Here is a 16,569-nt window from a genome sequence, read left to right as displayed (position 1 = left end):
ACTGAGTTGTACACATAAAATGGTTAAGATGGTAAATTTTATGTGTATTTTGTTACAAGTAGAAAATTTTTTTAAATTTAATGATTAACATGGTAAATTTTATGTTATATATTTTTGCCACAGTTGAAAAAAGACTGAGAGACAGCAGGTCTGGAAAAAATTTAGAATCCAAGAAATGAGTTGATAATCTTTCCTGCTGCTTGTGGGACTGGCATGAGGTAGAATCAGCAGAGACTGGGCGTGGGCAAGGAGTGCCCTGGGAATGGAGAGCATGTCACACTAAGGGCCTTGTTTCCAGCCCCCCAGACCCCACGTTGTCCTCAAGACTGGCAAATCCTGAGCCTGGAGCCGAGGGCAGGGTGGACCGGACGTGTGGTCTCCAGTATCAGATCTCCCTTGGGAAGTGGTTCTAGCCAATGGCAGAGAGAGAGACGGAGAACTCTTAAGGATCAGGAATGATTGTATGTGCCAAGGGACAAAATTATGGGAAGGGCCATGGACTTCCTATCCCTACTCAGTCTGATGCCTTAGGATTGGGCAGAAAATATCACCAGTGAAGCATCGGAAAAGTGCCCATAAGAAAGTCAGTGGGGGGAATTCCCTGGCAGTGCAGTGGTTGGGACTCTGTGCTCTCACTGCAGAGGGCACAGGTTCGGTCCCTGGTCAGGGAACTAGGATCCCGTAGGCCGTGCAGGGTGGCCAAGAAAAAAAAAGTCAGTGGGGATAGCAGTGAGTGTTGCTTGGTGAGGTGTGGAGGACAGCTGTCATATGCTGTGGGTGGGAGTGTAAATTGTCACAGTCACTTTGCAGGCAATTTGCCAAGATCTGTTAAAACTAAAATCAAGCCGGTACCCTGTGACCCAGCAATTCCACTTCTCTTCCCCAGAGACACTTGCACATTTCCCCAGAGAGACAGTGCAAGGATATTATTCAGTGCTGCATTGTCGGTTATAGTCAGAGACTGGAAACAACCTAAACACCCAGTGATAGGAAAATGGCTAAATAAACTGTTGTATGTCCACAGCATGAAGTACTGCACAGGTCTAAAAAAAATGAAATACATCTATATATTCTTACGTGGGTAGATCTATAAGACATATTGTTGAGTGAGAAAAGAAAGTTGTGAAATCATATCTATATTCTGATACTGTTAATATATTTTACAAAATCAGAAGTATGTGCTTTAGGGTATAAGCTATGCTGCTGTAGCAAAGAGGTATCCTAATAAAAGGGTTTAAATGAGGTAGCTTCTTTCTTTCTCGCATAACAGTTCAGAGTGGGATGTGGTCCAGGGTGAGTGGTGTTCCAGTTATCTGTTGCTGCATAAAGCAACAGTTATTGCATTTTGCTCACAGAGTCTGTGGGTCAGGAGTTTAGGCAGGGCATGGTGGGGATGGCTTGACGGTGCTCCATGAGGTCAGCGGCCTTAGCTGGGAAGACGTGAATGGCTGGGAGTAACTCACATGCCTGGGGCTGGAATCATCTGGAGATTTCTTGACCCTCATGTCTGGGACCTGAGCTGGAATAACAAGGTTTGTCTTAGTTGGGGCTATTGATCAGGCTGCCTCCATGTGACTTCTCTATGTGGTTAGGGTTTCCATGAAGCATGGTGGCCCCAGGGTAGTTGAACATTTTGTTCCAAGAGCTTGTGTTCCAGCAAATAAGGCAGAAGCTACGTGGCCTTCCGTGACTTTTTCTCAGAAATTTTATAGTGTCACTTCTGCCATTTAAAAAAAATTGAGGTATAGTTGACTTAACAGTACTATATGTTTCAGGTGTACAATATAGTGGTTCACAACTTTCTTTAAAATAAATTTATTTATTTATTTATTTGGTTACGTTGGGTCTTCATTGCTGTGCACAGGCTTTCTCTAGTTGCGGTGAGCGGTGGGTACTATTTGTTGTGGTGCGTGGGCTTCTCATTGCGGTGACTTCTCTTGTGGTGGAGCACGGGCTCCAGGCGCGTGGGCTTCAGTAGTTGTAGCTCACGGGCTCTAGCGCGTAGGCTCAGTAGTTGTGGTGCACAGGCTTAGTTGTTCCGCGGCATGTGGGATCTTCCTGGACCAGGGCTCAAACCTGTGTCCCCTGCATTGGCAGGTGGATTCCTTTTTTTTTTTTAACATCTTTATTGGAGGATAATTGCTTTACATTGTTGTGTTAGTTTCTGCTGTAAAACAACGTGAATCAGTGATATGCATACATATATTCCCATATCCCCTCCCTCTTGCGTCTCCCTCCCACCCTCCTTATCCCACCCCTCTAGGTGGTCACAAAGCACCGAGCTGATCTCCCTGTGCTATGCGGCTGCTTCCCACTAGCTACCTGTTTTACATTTGGTGTGTATATATGTCAATGCCACTCTTTCACTTTGTCCCAGCTTACCCTTCCCCCTCCCCGCGTCCTCAAGTCCATCCTCTACGTCTGTGTCTTTATTCCTGTCCGGCCCCTAGGTTCTTCAGAATCTTTTTTTTTTTTTTAGATTCCATATATATGTGTTAGCGTATGGTATTTGTTTTTCTCTTTCTGACTTACTTCACTCTGTATGTCAGACTCTAGATCCATCCACCTCACTACAAATAACTCAATTTCATTCCTTTTTATGGCTGAGTAATATTCCATTGTATATATATGCCACATCTTCTTTATCCATTCATCTGTTGATGGACACTTAGGTTGCTTCCATGTCCTGGCTATTGTAAATAGAGCTGCAATGAACATTGTGGTACATGACTCTTTTTGAATTATGGTTTTCTCAGGGTATATGCACAGTAGCGGGATTGCTGGGTCATATATGGTAGTTCTATTTTTAGTTTTTTAAGGCACCTCCATACTGTTTTCCACAGTGGCTGTATCAATTTACATTCCCACCAGCAGTGCAAGAGGGTTCCCTTTTCTCCACACCCTCTCCAGCATTTGTTGTTTGTAGATTTTTTGATGATGGCCATTCTGACTGGTGTAAGGTGATACCTCACTGTAGTTTTGATTTGCATTTCTCTAATGATTAGTGATATTGAGCATCCTTTTATGTGTTTTTTGGCAATCTATATGTCTACTTTGGAGAAATGTCTATTTAGGTCTTCTGCCCAATTTTGGATTGGGTTGTTCGTTTTTTTGATATTGAGCTGCGTGAGCTGCTTGTATATTTTGGAGATTAATCCTTTGTCAGTTGCTTCATTTGCAAATATTTTCTCCCGTTCTGAGGGTTGTCCTTTTGTCTTGTTTATGGTTTCCTTTGCTGTGCAAAAGCTTTTAAGTTTCATTAGGTCCCATTTGTTTATTTTTGTTTTTATTTCCATTTCTCTAGGAGGTGGGTCAAAAAGGATCTTGCTGTGATTTATGTCATAGAGTGTTCTGCCTATGTTTTCCTCTAAGAGTTTTATAGTGTCTGGCCTTACATTTAGGTCTTTAATCTATTTTGAGTTTATTTTTGTGTATGGTGTTAGGGAATGTTCTAATTTCATTCTTTTACATGGAACTCTCCAGCTTTCCCAGCACCACTTATTGAAGAGGCTGTCTTTTCTCCAGTGTATATTCTTGCCTCCTTTATCAAAGATAAGGTGACCATATGTGCGTGGGTTTATCTCTGGGCTTTCTCTCCTGTTCCATTGATGTATATTTCTGTTTTTGTGGCAGGCGGATTCTTAACCACTGAGCCACAAGGGAAGTGCCTAGTGGTTCACAATTTTTAAAGGTTATATTTCACTTATGCTTATGATAAAATGTTGGCTGTATTCCCTGTGTTGTACAGTATATCCTTTTTTTTTTAACATCTCTATTGGAGTATAATTGCTTTACAGTGGTGTGTCAGTTTCTGCTTTATAACAAAGTGAATCACCTATACATATACATATATCCCCATATCTCCTCCCTCTTTCATCTCCCTCCCACCGTCCCTATCCCACCGTCTAGGTGGTCACAAAGCACCAAGCTGATCTCCCTGTGTTATGCGGCTGCTTCCCACTAGCTATCTATTTTACATTTGGTAGTACATATAAGTCCATGCCACTCTCTCACTTCGTCCCAGCTTACCCTTCCCCCTCCTCGTGTCCTCAAGTCCATTCTCTACTAGAATATATGCTTGTAACTTATTTATTTTATGCATAACAGTTTGTACCTCTTAATCCCCTACTCCTATCATGCCCGTCTCCCCCTTCTCTCTTCCCACTGGTAACCACTAGTGTGTTCTCTGTATCTGTGAGTCTGTTCTTGTTATATTCACTAGTTTTATTTTTTTAAGATTCCACATATAAATGATATCATACCGTGTTTGTCTTTCTCTGTCTCACTTATTTCACTAAGCATAATACCCTCCAAGTCCATCCATGTTGTTGAAAATGGCAAAATTTCATTCTTTGTTATGGCTGAGTAGTATTCCACTGTATATATATATATATACCACATCTTTATCCATTTGTCTGTTGACAGACATTTAGGTTGCCTCCATATCTTGGTTATTGTAAATAATGCTGCTGTGCCTATATCTTTTTTAATTAGTATTTTCATTTTCTTCAGATATATACCCAGGAGTGGAATTGCTGGATCATGTGGTAGTTCTATTTTTATTTTTATTTTTTTTTAATTTTTTTTTATTTTTAGTTTTTTGAGGAACCTCCGTACTGTTTCCACAGTGGCTGCACCAATTTACATTCCCACCAACAGTGCACAGGGGTTCTCTTTTCTCCACATCCTCGCCAACATTTGTTAATTGTGGTCTTTTTTGATGACAGCCATTCTGACAGGTGTGAGATGATATCTCCCTGTGGTTTTGATTTGCATTTATTTGATGATTAGCAGTGTTGAGCATCTTTTCATGTGCCTGTTGGCTATCTGTATGGCTTCTTTGGAAAAATGTCTATTCAGATCTTCTGCCCATTTTTTAATCAGATTGTTTGCTTTTTGGGTAATTTTGACATATTTTATTGGTCAAATCAGCCATAAGCCTACTTTTAATGGGAGGGAACAGAGAACCCACTTCTCTATGTGAGGAGTGCTAAAGGCTTGGTGGTCTTGTTGTAAAACAGTCACAGGTGGGAAGCCCTGTCACATGAGGTCACCCGGGATCCAGGTTCGTTTGGCTGAGGAGGGTACAGTGGGCTTTGTCATTTGTATTATGTGGCTTCCATCTCTGGTTTCAAGGTAACTGGATCCATTGTTGCCATTTGCCAGCCAGGGAAAGAGAGAGTGGAGGGCAAGCCATTCCTTATAAAAATGTGGTTCAGTTATTCTTGGCAGAAAATGTTGGCTTGACATGTGAAAACTGAATAGCTAGAAATGGCAGGTGTAATGGTTAAAAAAAAAATGTGGTTCAGAACTTACATCACTTCTGCTTGCAACCCAGTGGCTAACTCTTGGTCATATTGCTACACCTAGCTGCAAGGGAGGCTGGGAAATGTCTGTAGCTGGACAGCCACGTGCCTGGCTATCACTCAGTAGGGTCCTGTTATTAAAAGGATGCAAAGGAGAATAAGTATTAGGGGCAATTAGTTTTTGCAACAGTGTGTATTTTTCATATATATGTATACATAGTTAAGTGTGTGTATATAGAAATAGGTCTATGTGGAATATAGAAATACATAGATACATACAGTCTGGAAGAATACGTAGAAAAAGATCTAGAAGAAACTGGTAACAGTGGTTACTTCTGGAGAAGTGGGAGAAGACAGGATAGGGGTATATTCAAAGCCGACTCTAGCCATAACTGCAGTGTTTTAATTTTTAACGAGGATGATGTCTTCATGTTTACTTGTGAAATTAAATATTAATTTAAACTGAAGGCCTGGTAAGCATCGGGCTGCCGATGTTCCAGTCTTGGTCTTCTCGTGCTGTGGTGGGACCCAACACCAAAGAGTGCCAGGAGGTGGCATGGCCCAGCTGGCATTGCTGGGGACTCTCAGTCCAAAGACCCCACATTCTCAGAGGCTGCTTAGTTGGGGGGTCTCTCTGCCCCCATCCTCCTCGTCCAGTTCTGGAGGGTTTCCTTTGTTACCAGCAGATATTGGTTGAACATTGAGGACTGTTTTGGCACTGAAGCCTCTCTCTGTACAGATTACTTATTAATTACAGGTAGAAAGCTGGTCACTGTACAGTGGAGAAGACAGGTGGACACCACCTCTCCCAAGCAATCAAAGTTAACATCACAGACACCACGTCCCTCGTGATGGGAGACGCTGAGGGCCCAGCGTCACTTTACTGGCATTTCTGTCCCAGGTGCATAACTAAAATTCAATCATGCGGAAATATCAGACAAACCAAGGTGGAGGGACATTCTCCAGAACAACTGGACCGAACTCTTTAAAAATGCCGATGTCACAAAAGACGGAAGTTGAGAAGCTGGTCTAGACTATAGGAGACCAAAGAGATATGAATAGTAATATAGGGCATCAAACTGAATCGGGTCCAGGTCTGGGGGGAAATTGCCTTCAAGAGATAGTTAGCATCCAAATTTGAATTTGAATTTGGTTGGTGTTGGAGGTGATAGTATTGTATTGTATCAAAGTTATATTTTCTGTATTTGATAACTGAATGTATAAGAGAATGTCATGTCCTTAGGAAATATGCACTAAAGTATTTAGGAGTAAAGAAGCCTGTTGTCTGCAACTAACTCCCAAATGGTTTAGAACAGGAGTAGACAAACTCTTTTGGCAAGAAGGTCAAGTAGTGAGGATTCTGGGCTTTGCGGGCCATGTGGTCTCTGTCACACTACTCTTGCTCTGCTACTGTGATGTCACAGACAATATATAAATGAATGGGCAGGACCGTGCTCCAGTGAAGTTTATTTATGGATCCCGAAGTTTCAATTTCATGTACTTTTCACGTGTCACGAAGTATTCTTCTTTTGATCTTTTCCAACCAGGCAAAAATTATTTCTAGCTTACTGCCCATACAAAATCAGGGGGCCAGATTTGGCCCGTGGGCTGTAGTTTACTGTCGCCTGATATAGAAAAAGAATACACCCAACACACATAAACGCACACACACATGGAAATAAAGCAAATATGTCATAATGCTAACAGTTGGTGAATCTGGGCGAAAGGTATAGGGGAGTTCTTTGTACTCTTACAATTCTTTTGGAAGTTTGAGATTATTTATTTTATTTTAAATTTTTTGGCCACGTCGTGCGGCTTGTGGAATCTTAGTTCTCTGATCAGGGATCGAACCCAGGCCCCCTGAAGTGGAAGCACCGTATCCTAACCACTGGACTGCCAGGGAATTTCCTGGAAGTTTGAGATTATTTAAAAATTAAAACTTAAATTAAAAAAGAGACACAGTTTTCCTCTCTTGGGGCCCGGGAAGGAGTGAGGAAACTGTGTAAGTCCAGGGGACTGAGCCCTCTCTTCTGGGGGCCGAGGGGGTCTTGCTCACAGCGTTCTTCCATGTGGCTCCGAATTGCTGTCTGTTCACTTCTGGGCCTTCACTTTTTCCTTATTTTCTGGTTTAACCTTCATATCTAGGAACCTGCTTGACAGACATGAGAGTTTAGGCTGTGGCCTCCCTGTCTGACCGTCCTCTTTTTCTCTGTCTCTCTGCTAATACAGTTCTCCACCACCCAAGCAAACAGCCACTTTAAATATGTTCATTGCATTATTGTTTTTAATTTTATGGTCCCCATTCCCCATATTGTTTTCTCCAAATTGTTGGTATTTGTCTTAGATTTTCAAACTCTAGAAGAAACTGGTCGTTTCCCTGTATATGGCATTATTTGGGGGGAGGTGTGCTGTGGCAGCAATGTCGAGAAATTACTGTGTTCCATTCTCCCTGCATTGGGGTGAAGTGTCTTGTATTTCCTCTGGCCTTATGGCCCTGAATGGTTATTTCCAGGAATGAGATGTTGAGTGTATTAGAGTGACTGTGCCTGGGGTAGGGAGGGTTGGCTTTAAGGGAAGAGGTGTGTCCTTTTCTTAGTTGACTTAGCAAGAGCTCTCTTCATTGCCAGGATCAAAAACCCAACTCAAACTGGACTAACTGGAAAGAAATTTATTAATTCTTGTAACTAAGAGTATCAGGTAGCATTACATTCAGACTCGGTTAGCTCCAGGGGCTGAAATGGTGCTATGAGAATGCTGTCTCTTACCATGTCTCAATTCTGTTTTCCGTTTGGCTTCATTCTTAGGCAGGCTCTCTCCACTCAGCAGCCCCAGGTGTACCTTCTACCAGATTAGCAAACCCAGGAGAAAGAAGGCATCACTAAACCAATACTTCTAGGTAAAAGTCCCAGGGCTGACTCTCATTGGCTCAGTTTGAGTCATGTGTCCACCTCTGAACCAATCAGTTGCCAGGGGATTGGAGGATACTGATTGGTCAGGCCTGGATCACATGACCACTCTTGGCATGGGAACTGTTAGCTCTACTCAAACCATCTGGATTAAAACTTGACAAGAGGTGGCTGACCTCTCAAAGGCATATTTGGTTGCTGTTCCCATCAGGAAGGATGGAACCTGCGCAGGAAAAAACAGTAGTTCCTTATTACAGAAATGCTGTGCTGTGCTGTGCTGCCTTCCCCAAATCCAGTCCCAATTTTATAAGCCACATCTTTGATAGGTGTAGTTGTATCATCTTTTTTTCCCTCTCTCTTTTTTAAAAATTAATTTTATTGGAGTATGGTGGCTTTACAATGTGGCATTAGCCTGCACTGCCCAACAAAATGAATCAGCCATACACATACAGATATTCCCTCCCTTTTGGACTTCCCTCCCATTTAGGTTACCACAGTGTAGTAGGTAGAGTTCCTTGTGCTCTACAGTATGTTCCCATCAGTTGTCTATTTTATACGTAGTATCAATAATGTGTAAGTGTCTATCCCAGTCTCCCAGTTCCTCCCACCCCACCCCTTTCTCCCTTGGTATCCATAGTTGTATCATCTTAACTGTGAAACTGTGATTGCTGTAGTCACATCCCCAGACACAAGCAAACTGAAAAATGACCCCATTATGTCCTCCTGCACACGCTACCTGGGCTGCTCCGTCCCTTAGGATATTCACAGGATCTACAGGCAGAAGCTGGAGGAGCTGACCGCACTCCAGACTTCGTGCAGCAGCTCCATCAGCAAGCAGAAGACACGACTGAAGGACCTGAAGCGCACGCTCCAGAGGTAGGCTGGCTGCAACTCAAAGGCTCCCCTGAATCCCAACTCAAAACTGGCCTGGCTTGAGCAGAGAATGGAAATTTTAATGGAAAAAACCAGGAGTGGCTTCAGGCATCACTGGATCCAGGGGTCAAAGGGTGTTTTTAGGAATCTGTTTTTTTCCTCTAAATTCTGCCTTCCTCTAGGTTGGCTTTACTTTGGCTGAGATGGTCACTGAGATGACCACCAACAGTGCCAGGCTTTTATCCTCCAGCCTTTCTTCCTACTGGCTCGGCCACACCAGCAGAAGTTCTGGGCATGATCCCCATTGGCTGGAATTGGTCACGTACCCGTCTGCAAACCAGTCATTGAGACTCTGGTTGGACAAGACTCGGTCATATGTTCACTTTATGGACCTGGGGGATGGGACAGCCCTACTTGAACCCTACGGGATGGGGCGAGGATGAGGCATAGTTCCCCAGAGGAAGGGTGTTCTAATAAGTCCTACTGGGCAGGTAAATAGCAAGTATCCTTCTCACGGGTGTGGGAGCTCACTCCTCACCGGGCTCTCTGGTGGAGGGGGTGAGAAGTCTGGCATCCCTGGTGGGGATATGCTTGAGCTCATGACTTAGTTCAGTTCCTGAGGCCAGGATCACCTGTTCACTTCCTAATCCCGTGTCTTCACGGCTTGAGAAGTGCTCTCATCCCCTGCAGGTGAACGCGTCCGCTGGATACTGTGACCCCCCTAGGGAGGCAGGAAAACATGCTCTGAGTGGCTCGTCCCAGGTCACTTAGCTGGGCCTCCATTCCAGAGTTTGTGACAATTCTGGAATCCTGGTCAATTCTTCCTTTCCCTGGTGGACAATTTTGGGGACAGTTACTGATTATACCCCTATCCTTGACTGACCATTTTGGAAATGGAGGCCCGTTAATCATGGTGTAGCGTGTGGATGGTTCCATGTAATGACATCACCACCCTTGGAAAAACACATCTTACTGATGACAGGACTCAAGAGTCTTTCATCTGTCTAGGGTTTTTCAGTCGTGGCACTATTGATAATTCTTTGCTGTTGGGGGCTGTCCTGTGCATGGTCGGACGTTTAGCAGCATCCCTGGCTTCTACCCACTAGATGCCAGTAGAACCCTCTACCCCTGTCTTGACAACCAGAATGTTCCCAGACAGTGTCTTCATGGTTTGGGAAGTGCTCTCATCCCAGGTTTCCCCAGTTGAGAACCACTGAGTTAGAAGGTTGACCCGTGAGTTATGTTCTTACACCAAGGAGCCCTGCTATTCTGAGAGTGTCTATGACTTGCTTTCCTGGTTTTGAGATTAAGTGTCACCAAAGAATAACAGTCAGACCTTGGTTGGTTGACTGATTATACTTTCAAAGCATCCTTCCTGTCTGTACTCTTAGTAATCTTCAGGTTGTTCCTATAGAGTAGCCTGGAAAGTAGTACTGCCAGTAGATATCCATTGAACTTGTACTTTGTGTCCGGTATTCTAAATGCTTAACATTGCACTTATTCACTTTATTCTCACATTGATATTGTCTATAAGGTAAGACTGATGGGATGTATCCCTGTGTTTGAGGTATGGAAAATAAGGCACAGAGGTTGAAGGACATTCCCAAGGTCACAAGACTAGCAGGGAGTCAGCATCAAACGCAGAGAATACAGGTGGAGGACTGAGGTTGTGAGAAGCATTGCGATGGCAAGATGGGAGGGCGGTACCCAGAGTTTCCAGATTCTTCCTGCAGTCTGTGTAACGCCCCTGCTTCTCTTTACGCCCACACCTCTCACCACAGGTACAAGCGCCACACCAGTCGGGAGGAGGCAGAGCTCATTCAGCAGTTGGGCGCCAACGTCAAGGAGCGGCAGAACGTCTTCTTTGACATGGAGGCCTACCTGCCCAAGAAGAACGGGTAGGAGCTGGGGACCTACTCCCCAACCCCCAGCGCTGTGGGCAGATGCCCCGGCCTGGAGCACCTGGTCTGTGTGACTCCTGCCTCCCTGTTGGGGCTTGAGTTGGAGGTGAAAAGGAGGGAACAAGGGCAGGAAAGAGAAGGAACCTTCCTTACACATCTCTCCATGGACCCAGGAGGGGACCTCAGCCCCTCCCGTGTGGTAGTGACATTCCTGGAAGGGCTTTTTCAAGGAACAAGATGAAAGATCTGGTTCCCAGGATCTGCCACATGCCTGATGCCACCTGGGCTCCAGAGGAAAGGTGTTCTCTCTTAAGAGAACAAACATTTATGGAGAGCGTGCTGTATGCCTTGCATCGTGCTGGGGGCTCTCCTGATGTCACTCACTTCATCCTCAACAACCTGGTGAGTCAGGTCCAGGAATCTGCATTCTTCAAGGTTCAGAGAAGAGACATTAGGGAATATCTTGCCCAGGTGGCTCAGACCGGGTTTGGCTGAGCCAGGATGTGAACACTAGACATTCTGACTCTAGAGCTTGTGTTCTTTCCATCTTCCTCCTTCAGAGAAGTCCCATCTCCTTCCTCAAGTGACATCACCGCCACCCTGTTCCAGAGAGAGATCCTTACAGTATTGTATCATGACTTGACGTGGGCAGCTAAAAGTACGTCCTGGGAAGCACCCTGACTTTCTTCCTGGTTTGGCCTAGCCCTAAGTCAGAGCCTTCTACCAGAGCCCTTCCTCTTGTCTTCTTTTTTGCTGTATTTGGTTAAAAACTCTAGGCTTTGGGTGGCGATAGCTTTCTACAGAATGAAACAGCATAACCTTCTTTTAGAGTGTGGCTCAGATCCACTTTCCCAGCTCCAATCTCCCTAGTCCTCTGTGCATGTTACATTAGTCAGGAGTCCTTGGACTGTAAATGACAGAAAACCCGACTCAGAGTTGCTTAATTAAAAATAGGGGATTTATTGGCTCTTGTAACTGTAAAGTCCAGGTGTATCTATAGGTATGGCTGGATCCTGCTGCTCAAATGATACTGTTAGGCTGTGTCCCTCATTTAGCTTTCTTTTCACTCTCTTTTCCAGCGTATGAGTTTTATTCTTAGGCAGGCTTTCTCTACAAGCTAGCCCCAGCAGCTCTGGGTTTGCATCCTACCCACTTAGCAAATCCAGTAGAGAATGCCTCTTTGTTCTTTAGTAGTTCTGGGAAACGTCCTGTTACTGATTCTTATTGGCCTAGATTGTGTCACATGATCGTTATTGACCCAATCGGGAAGTTGCACCACCTTGGCTGAACCTGGGTCATGTGCCTTACCCTAGAGCCTAGGGGAAAAGTGATTCTCTGAAGGGAAATTGTACTGCCCTTCTAGGAAGTGGGGACTATATGCTAGGTGGGAAAAATGGATGGTCTTTTCACACCTCTGCTCCAGGTACACCAGATGGGAAATGCCCCTAGAATTTACTCATAGCTAGAAAGAAGGCTTTCCTGTTCCCTTTTCTCCTCTCAAACTTCTACTCATCCTTCAAAGCCCAGTTCACATGTTACCACCTCAGTGAAGCCTTTCCAACCCCCTCTCTCTCCTTCTGTGAAATTAACCCTTCTTCCCCTGAGATCTCATAACCCTTTATTTGCACCTTTATTAGTGTGTTAGAGTACAGGCTATTGTAACAGAAGCCTAATGGCACAATGGCTCAAACATGCGTGGTTTTTGTCTCTTACACACCACAGTCCAGAGGTGAGTGGACTCCTGAAGGCCGAGAGTGGTGGGCTCCCAAGGTCACCTAGGGACTCAGGGTCCTTTTCCAACTTACTACTTCACCCCCGCTTGGGGAGTTGTCCTCAGCTACATGGCCAAAGCCGGCTCACACCATCTCATTTTCAGGAAACAGGGAAGAGTCAGGCAGCAGAGGGCAAGCAGATCCCTTTTTACAAAAATGTTTGCCATTTCCTACTGAAGCCAAACACATACATACCATACGACCCAGAAATTCCACTCCTGGTTGTGTGTGTGTGTGTGTGTGTGTGTGTGTGTGTGTGTGTGTGTGTGTGTGTGTGGTGGAAATGAGTGCTGAATGTTCACAGCAAGGAAGCTAGACACAAAAAGCCACATATTTCATGAGTCCGTTTATACGAAATGTCCAGGATAGACAAATCCATACAGATGCGATGTAGATTAGTGGTTGCCAGGGGCTGGGGGGAGTGGGGAATGTGCTGATAGTGGGTATGGGCTTTCTTTTGGGGGTGATGAAAATGTTCTGGGATTAGGTGATGCTGATGGTTGCACAACATTATAAATATATCAGAAACCATTAAATTGTATAATTTATTTTTAATTAAAAAAATTTTTATGAGCTCACTTTATTATTTATTCTTTTTTTTTTTAGTTCCAGGTACACATAGTGAGTTGATATTTCTGTACATTACAAAATGATTACCACTAAGTTGCATACTTTATTTTTAAAAATTTTTTTAATATTTATTTTATTCAACAAGTTTCATGAGCATCTACTTTGTGCCCAGCACCATTCTATGTACAGTGGATAAAGCTCTGAATAAGTCAAAGTTTCTGCGCTTTCAAAGCTTACATTCTAGAAGGGAGTGGGGGATGAAAATATATATGTACATACACACATATGTACATAATATAATCATAATTTTTTTTTATTGCAGTATAGTTGATTTACAATGTTGTGTTAGTTTCTGGTGTACAGCAAAGTGATTCATTTTTATACACACACATTTGTATATTCTCTCATATTCTTTTCCATTATAGGTTATTACAAGATATTGAATATAGTTCCCTGTGCTATACAGTAGGACCTTATTGTTTATCTATTTTATATACACTAGTTTGTATCTGCTAATCCCAAACTCCTAATTTATTCCTCTCCCACCCCTTCCCCTTTGGTAACCATAAGTTTGTTTTCTATGTCTGTGAGTCTGTTTCTGTTTTGTAAATAAGTTCATTTGTATCATATTTTAGTTTCCACGTATAAGTGATATCATATGATATTTGTCTTTCTCTGTCTGACTTACTTCACTTAGTATGATAATCTCTAGGTCCTTCCATGTTGCTGCCAATGACATTTCATTTTTATGACCGAGTAGTATTCCATTGTTCATATATATATATATATATATATATATATATATATATATCTCACATCCTTTTTTATCTATTCATCTTAAATTGTATGCTTTAAAAGTGTTTAAAAGTGTGAATGCTATGGCATGTGAATTATATCTCAAGTTAAAAAAAAAACAAAAACATTCACAGCAGCTCTATTCATAATAGCCAAAAACTGAAAACAGGTCAAATGTTCACCAACAGTAGAATGAATAATTACATTGTGGTACCTCCACTCCATAGAATAATATACACAACGGGAAAGAAGGAACCACTGATGCAGACAATGTGGATGAAGCTCACAGACTTATTATTGAGGGAAAGAATCCAGACATAAAAGAGAATACATTGTATACATTTATGTGAAGTTCAGAAACAGGGAAAGCTAACACAACAGTGGGCATCCTTGCGGGGGGGGCGGTTTACTGACCGGGAGGGGGCATGAGGGCACCTCCTGGAGCTAGAAGCATTTTATTTGATCTGGGTGTTGGTTACGTGGATATGTAAATATTGAAAAATTCATCATGTTGTATACTTAAGATTTGTATGCTTAGGAAGAGCCCTTTTTAAATTGACCTAGAAACTGTACACATGCCTTCACCTCATTGGCTGGAGCTTAGTCACGTGCTCACATTAGCTGCAAGGGAGGCTAGGAAACATGGTCTCTAAGCCAGCTGAAATGGGGAGAAATGGGTTAGTCATGAAGGTCATGTCACAGCTGTCACGTTCTCTACTTAATCATTTTCATTCTCGCTCCACATGAGGCTTTTACTGCTGAGCTTAGCACCCTGTTTTCTAATATCCGGTGCTCAGTGCTATGCTTATTAAGCTTGGATATTTTTGGTTGGGGACCACTCCTGGGGCTGTTAACATGGTGACCCTCACAGGTCTTTCCTTCCAGGCTCTACTTAAATCTGGTTCTCGGCAATGTGAATGTGACCCTTCTCAGCAACCAGGCCAAGTAAGTATCCCAGACAACCCTCCACTTGGCTTTACAGAATCCAGGCATCTTGCTCTTGCAACTCAGGAGAAATGGGGCCAAGCTAGTATTTTTGCATAAATAAAAAAACGTTCACAGTTGGGAGTCTGGCTTTGGTCTTTTGGACGAGACTCTGAGGTCTCTTCCTCAGTGGGTAGACCACCTGGGGGAGGTTTCCTTCCTTCCTTTCACAGAGTCAATACCTGGGGTGGACAGGACTGCCACTTTCCCATGAGAAATGGCCCCTGCTCCGTTCCACGCCTTGTTACACACATTCCTCCTGGGAGGTAGGCAGTCCAGTCCTGTCCACCCCAAATCCATCAGTTACCAGGGGAAATGGAGCCGTGGCTTTTCCACTGAAGTAGCTGGTCGGGGGAGGAGACCCTGTCTCTGCTTCCTGCCCATCACAGGCTTGGAACGTTAAACCAGGAGTCCAGGGACATGGAAGCTTTGCACACTGGCCCTCTTTCCCTAACTAATCATCACCGTTAATTCAAAGTCTCTCCCTTAGTGTGATCAGCAGGTCAAGATCTGACGGGGTCAGGGTCCTTCCCCCAGGTGGGCTATAGTTATGTGACCTTTCCTGGGGGTGTCTGTCTCTGCAGATTTGCCTACAAGGATGAGTATGAGAAGTTCAAGCTCTACCTGACCATCATCCTGCTCCTGGGTGCTGTGGCATGTCGATTTGTCCTTCACTACAGGTGATGGGGTGTGGTGGTGTGTGTGTGTGGGCATACGGGGGTGAGGAGAGGGCCATGAGAGAGGGATCCAAGATCTCTCTTGCATCTACAGCCTTTGGTGTGATAAGGTGTAGGGTAAAGAAGGACCATTTCTTTTTTTTTCTTTCATTTTTTAAAAAATTAAATATATTTATTTTTGGCTGCGTTGGGTCTTTGTTGCTGCGCGCGGGCTTTCTTTAGTTGTGGCGAGCGGGGGCTACTCTTTGTTGCGGTGCGCGGGCTTCTCATTGCGGTGGCTTCTCTTGTTGCGGCGCATGGGCTCTAGGCGCATAGGCTTCAGTAGTTGTGGCTTGCGGGCTCTAGAGCACAGGCTCAGTAGTTGTGGCGCACGGGTTTAGTTGCTCCGCGGCATGTGGGATCTTCCAGGACCAGGGCTCGAACCCGTGTCCCCTGCATTGGCAGGCGGATTCTTAACCACTGTGCCACCAGGGAAGCCCAGGAAGGACCATTTCTTATGGGAAATAGCAGTCCTGTCTGCCCTACATCTGTCCAACAAGTATCTACTAAACGGCTGCTGAAGCGACCTTTTAACGTAGTAGTTAAGAAAGAGCCCAAGTGGTCCACCCATACAATGTAATACTATTTGGCCACAAAAAGGAATGAAGTACTGACACATGCTATAACATGGATGAATCTTGAATACATGATGCTGAGTGAAAGAAGCCAGATGCGAAAGGTCACTTACTGTATGAACCCATTTGTATGAAATGTCCAGAATAGGCAGATACCATAGAGACAGAGAA

At 43.9% G+C, this 16,569-nt stretch overlaps 1 protein-coding gene across 13 annotated transcripts in view; it reads left to right on the top strand.

Annotated features, from left to right (window-relative positions):
* Nucleotides 1-16,569, top strand: part of TMEM120B (transmembrane protein 120B) — a 62,641-nt gene that overhangs the window by 25,808 nt on the left and 20,264 nt on the right. For 11 of the 13 annotated variants that reach the window (XM_073790022.1, XM_033836836.2, XM_033836835.2 and 8 more), the window contains 4 exons: nt 8,970-9,088; nt 10,867-10,983; nt 15,009-15,068; nt 15,692-15,787. In XM_073790022.1, coding sequence (XP_073646123.1) covers nt 8,970-9,088; nt 10,867-10,983; nt 15,009-15,068; nt 15,692-15,787 — 392 coding nt within the window. Of the gene's footprint in view, nt 1-7,443; nt 8,203-8,969; nt 9,089-10,866; nt 10,984-15,008; nt 15,069-15,691; nt 15,788-16,569 lie in introns of those variants that run through there. The other 2 variants (XM_073790023.1, XM_073790021.1) reach the window with 2 other exon arrangements.

The sequence above is a fragment of the Tursiops truncatus genome, chromosome 13, assembly GCF_011762595.2.
Source record: "Tursiops truncatus isolate mTurTru1 chromosome 13, mTurTru1.mat.Y, whole genome shotgun sequence".
Lineage (NCBI taxonomy): Eukaryota > Metazoa > Chordata > Mammalia > Artiodactyla > Delphinidae > Tursiops > Tursiops truncatus.
Note: the sequence above shows the minus strand (reverse complement) of the source record. Positions and strands in the feature narration are given on the sequence as shown.